General features: G+C 57.0%; 1 protein-coding gene across 2 annotated transcripts; it reads left to right on the forward strand.

Annotated features, from left to right (window-relative positions):
* Positions 1-332: 332 nt before the first annotated feature.
* LOC126996323 (uncharacterized) lies at positions 333-2,141 on the forward strand. Of its 2 annotated transcripts, none has more exons than XM_050856697.1 (2): positions 333-1,337; positions 1,458-2,141. In XM_050856697.1, the coding sequence occupies exons 1-2, from the start codon at positions 339-341 to the stop codon at positions 2,037-2,039; spliced, it is 1,581 nt and encodes a 526-aa protein (XP_050712654.1). In that variant the 5' UTR covers positions 333-338; the 3' UTR covers positions 2,040-2,141. The 2 variants fall into 2 exon arrangements, with proteins under 2 accessions (XP_050712654.1, XP_050712656.1); XM_050856699.1 differs by having other exon boundaries at positions 1,518-2,141.
* The last annotated feature ends 391 nt before the right edge of the window (positions 2,142-2,532 follow it).

Below are 2,532 nucleotides of genomic sequence, written 5' to 3' on the forward strand. Positions count from 1 at the left end.
AGGAAAGAAGAGGAAATTGATATAAACAAGGAGAAACCTCTTTGTGTGTTTTCTGTTTTGTCTTTTTCTCTGTTTTTTTTTATATTCTCTCTCTCTCTCTCTCTCTCTCTCTCTCTCTCTCTCTCTCTCTCTCTCTCTCTCTCTCTCTCTCACACACACACACACACACACACACACACACACACACACACATACACACGATGCTGTTGCTTGTTTCAAGCAAATAATGCTGTAAACTGAGCCTTGGCAGCAGTGCGGGAAGGGTCTGCCCTTCACGGGGCGCCGGCCGCCACCATCTCACTCTGTCGTAACTGCCGCCGCCTCGTTCACCGTGACTTATGTCAAACATTGATAATAAAATGTACACAAAAACAGTGAGCAAAGACAAAATCCGGCGCATCGTATACGGCACCTGCGTTGTGCTGGCCGCCGACGGCGGCGCCAGCGGCGGGGCGCGGCCCCGCAAGGTGACCATCACCCTCCTCCGGCGTCGGGGGTGCTGGCGAGCCCTCAGCTCGCGGAGGGTGGCCGTCTTCGCCTTCCCGGAGGCGTGCGGCCCCTTCTCCGTCCCTGCCCCGCTGGACCTGGAGTACCTCTTCAGGTGCAGCGGCAAGGCAGACGCCGGAGCCATGCAGATCAAGATCTGCGTGGCGTACTACTGCCGCGGTGCCCCTCGCAAGGCCCGCGTTAGCCTGGAGGAGTTCATGGAGCCGCTGCTGGATGGAGGCCGACCTGGCAGTTTCTACCTGTATATCTACGAAGACAAGGTCGCCCTCCAGCAGGCAAGCCAACAGTTCCAGGCTCTTCCCACGGCATGGCCACTGGAACAGAAACCCGGCAAGGGAAAGAAGGCCATGTGTAACGAAGGACACACTGACAATGACGACACCTACACTGAATGGAAGGCTTACCTGGAAAAGGTGTTTTCGATGGATGATGATGATGAAGAAAGCACCGACAATAATGACGACACCTACAGTGAATGGAAGACTTACCTGGAAAAGGTGTTCTCAGTGGAAAGTGATGAAGCAAACACCGACAACGATGATGACACCAACACTGAATGGAAGGTTCCCTCGGAAAAAGTGTTTGCGGTGGAATATAACGAACCTGACGAGGCGGTCCACGAGGTTGTGGAAGCCTCTGATATGGATGGCACTGATGCACACGAGGCGGTCCACGAGGTTGTGGAAGCCTCTGATATGGATGGCACTGATGCATACAAGGCGGTCAACGAAATGGGGGAAGCCTCTGCTGGCACTGCTGCAGAAGAGGAGGCCCCCGAGCTACACCCCGAGCTGGAGCAAGCCTCTGCTGGCACTGCTGCAGAGGAGGAGGCCCCCGAGCTGCTCCCCGAGCTGGAGCAAGCCTCTGGTGGCACTGCTGCAGAGGAGGAGGCTCCCGAGCTGCACCCCGAGCTGGGGGAAGCCTCTGGTGGCACTGCTGCAGAGGAGAAGGCCCCCGAGCTACACCCCGAGCTGGAGCAAGCCTCTGGTGGCACTGCTGCAGAGGAGGAGGCCCCCGAGCTACACCCCGAGCTGGAGCAAGCCTCTGGTGGCACTGCTGCAGAGGAGGAGGCCCCCGAGCTGCTCCCCGAGCTGGAGCAAGCCTCTGGTGGCACTGCCGCTGAAGAGGAGCCCCCCGAGCTACACCCCGAGCTGGGGGAAGCCTCTGGTGGCACTGCCGCAGAGGAGGATGCCACCGAGCTTGGGGAAGGCTCTCGGAGCGGGAACAGTGCCACAGACAGGGGAGTTTCCCGTCAAGGCGAGGCCCCTTCACCAGTGTCCGTCTCTGCCGCCGCCGCCACAGGTTTCCACGCCTACCGCAGCCTCACCGTGGCTCAGAGGTTCATCGCCCGTCTCGCAGGCCCCAGTGACCGCCAGCTGGAGGACCTGCAGCGGAGCCACGGCGTCAGCATCGTGCGGGTCAGGCGAACCCTGCACATCAAGGGCCACAGGGACGCCGTCCTGCAGTGCCACAGCCACGTGCGCGATGTGATCGTTGAGTGGCGGAGGCGCGAGGCCGCCGAGGCTCAGTAAGCGGCCCACAGACATGCCTGTGACCCGTGACGGCCTCGTCACCACCGTGTTTCTTAGCATTTCTTAGCATTTCTTAACATTCCTCTCAATCTAGATATTCTGTTGTGTTTGTTGTTATCTTGTTTGTTGTTGCTGATGCTGTTGTTGTTGTTACACCCACCTCTCCAACAAGATCACGACAGATCACTCGGTTCTGTTGAGTCATCGTGATCCGGTTCCGAGTTTTGGGTCAAAGCGCTGAACGGAGCGGTGCAGACCCCGGGAACCCGGACCAGGGGACGGATCACTGCAAGGCGAGAGAGGGTTTGACAGACTTGCAGCCAACAGGAAAACTTATGTCTTATATTTCTCTACGAGTTAATTAATCGAATTAATTAATTCTGACAGCCGCAACTAAGAGAGAGAGAGAGAGAGAGAGAGAGAGAATTAAGGAAGTATTTTTAGCACTAACAGGTTCCCCTTTTGGCCTATGATCTGTCTATTTATCTATTTA

The sequence above is a fragment of the Eriocheir sinensis genome, chromosome 9, assembly GCF_024679095.1.
Source record: "Eriocheir sinensis breed Jianghai 21 chromosome 9, ASM2467909v1, whole genome shotgun sequence".
Taxonomy (NCBI): Eukaryota; Metazoa; Arthropoda; class Malacostraca; order Decapoda; family Varunidae; genus Eriocheir; species Eriocheir sinensis.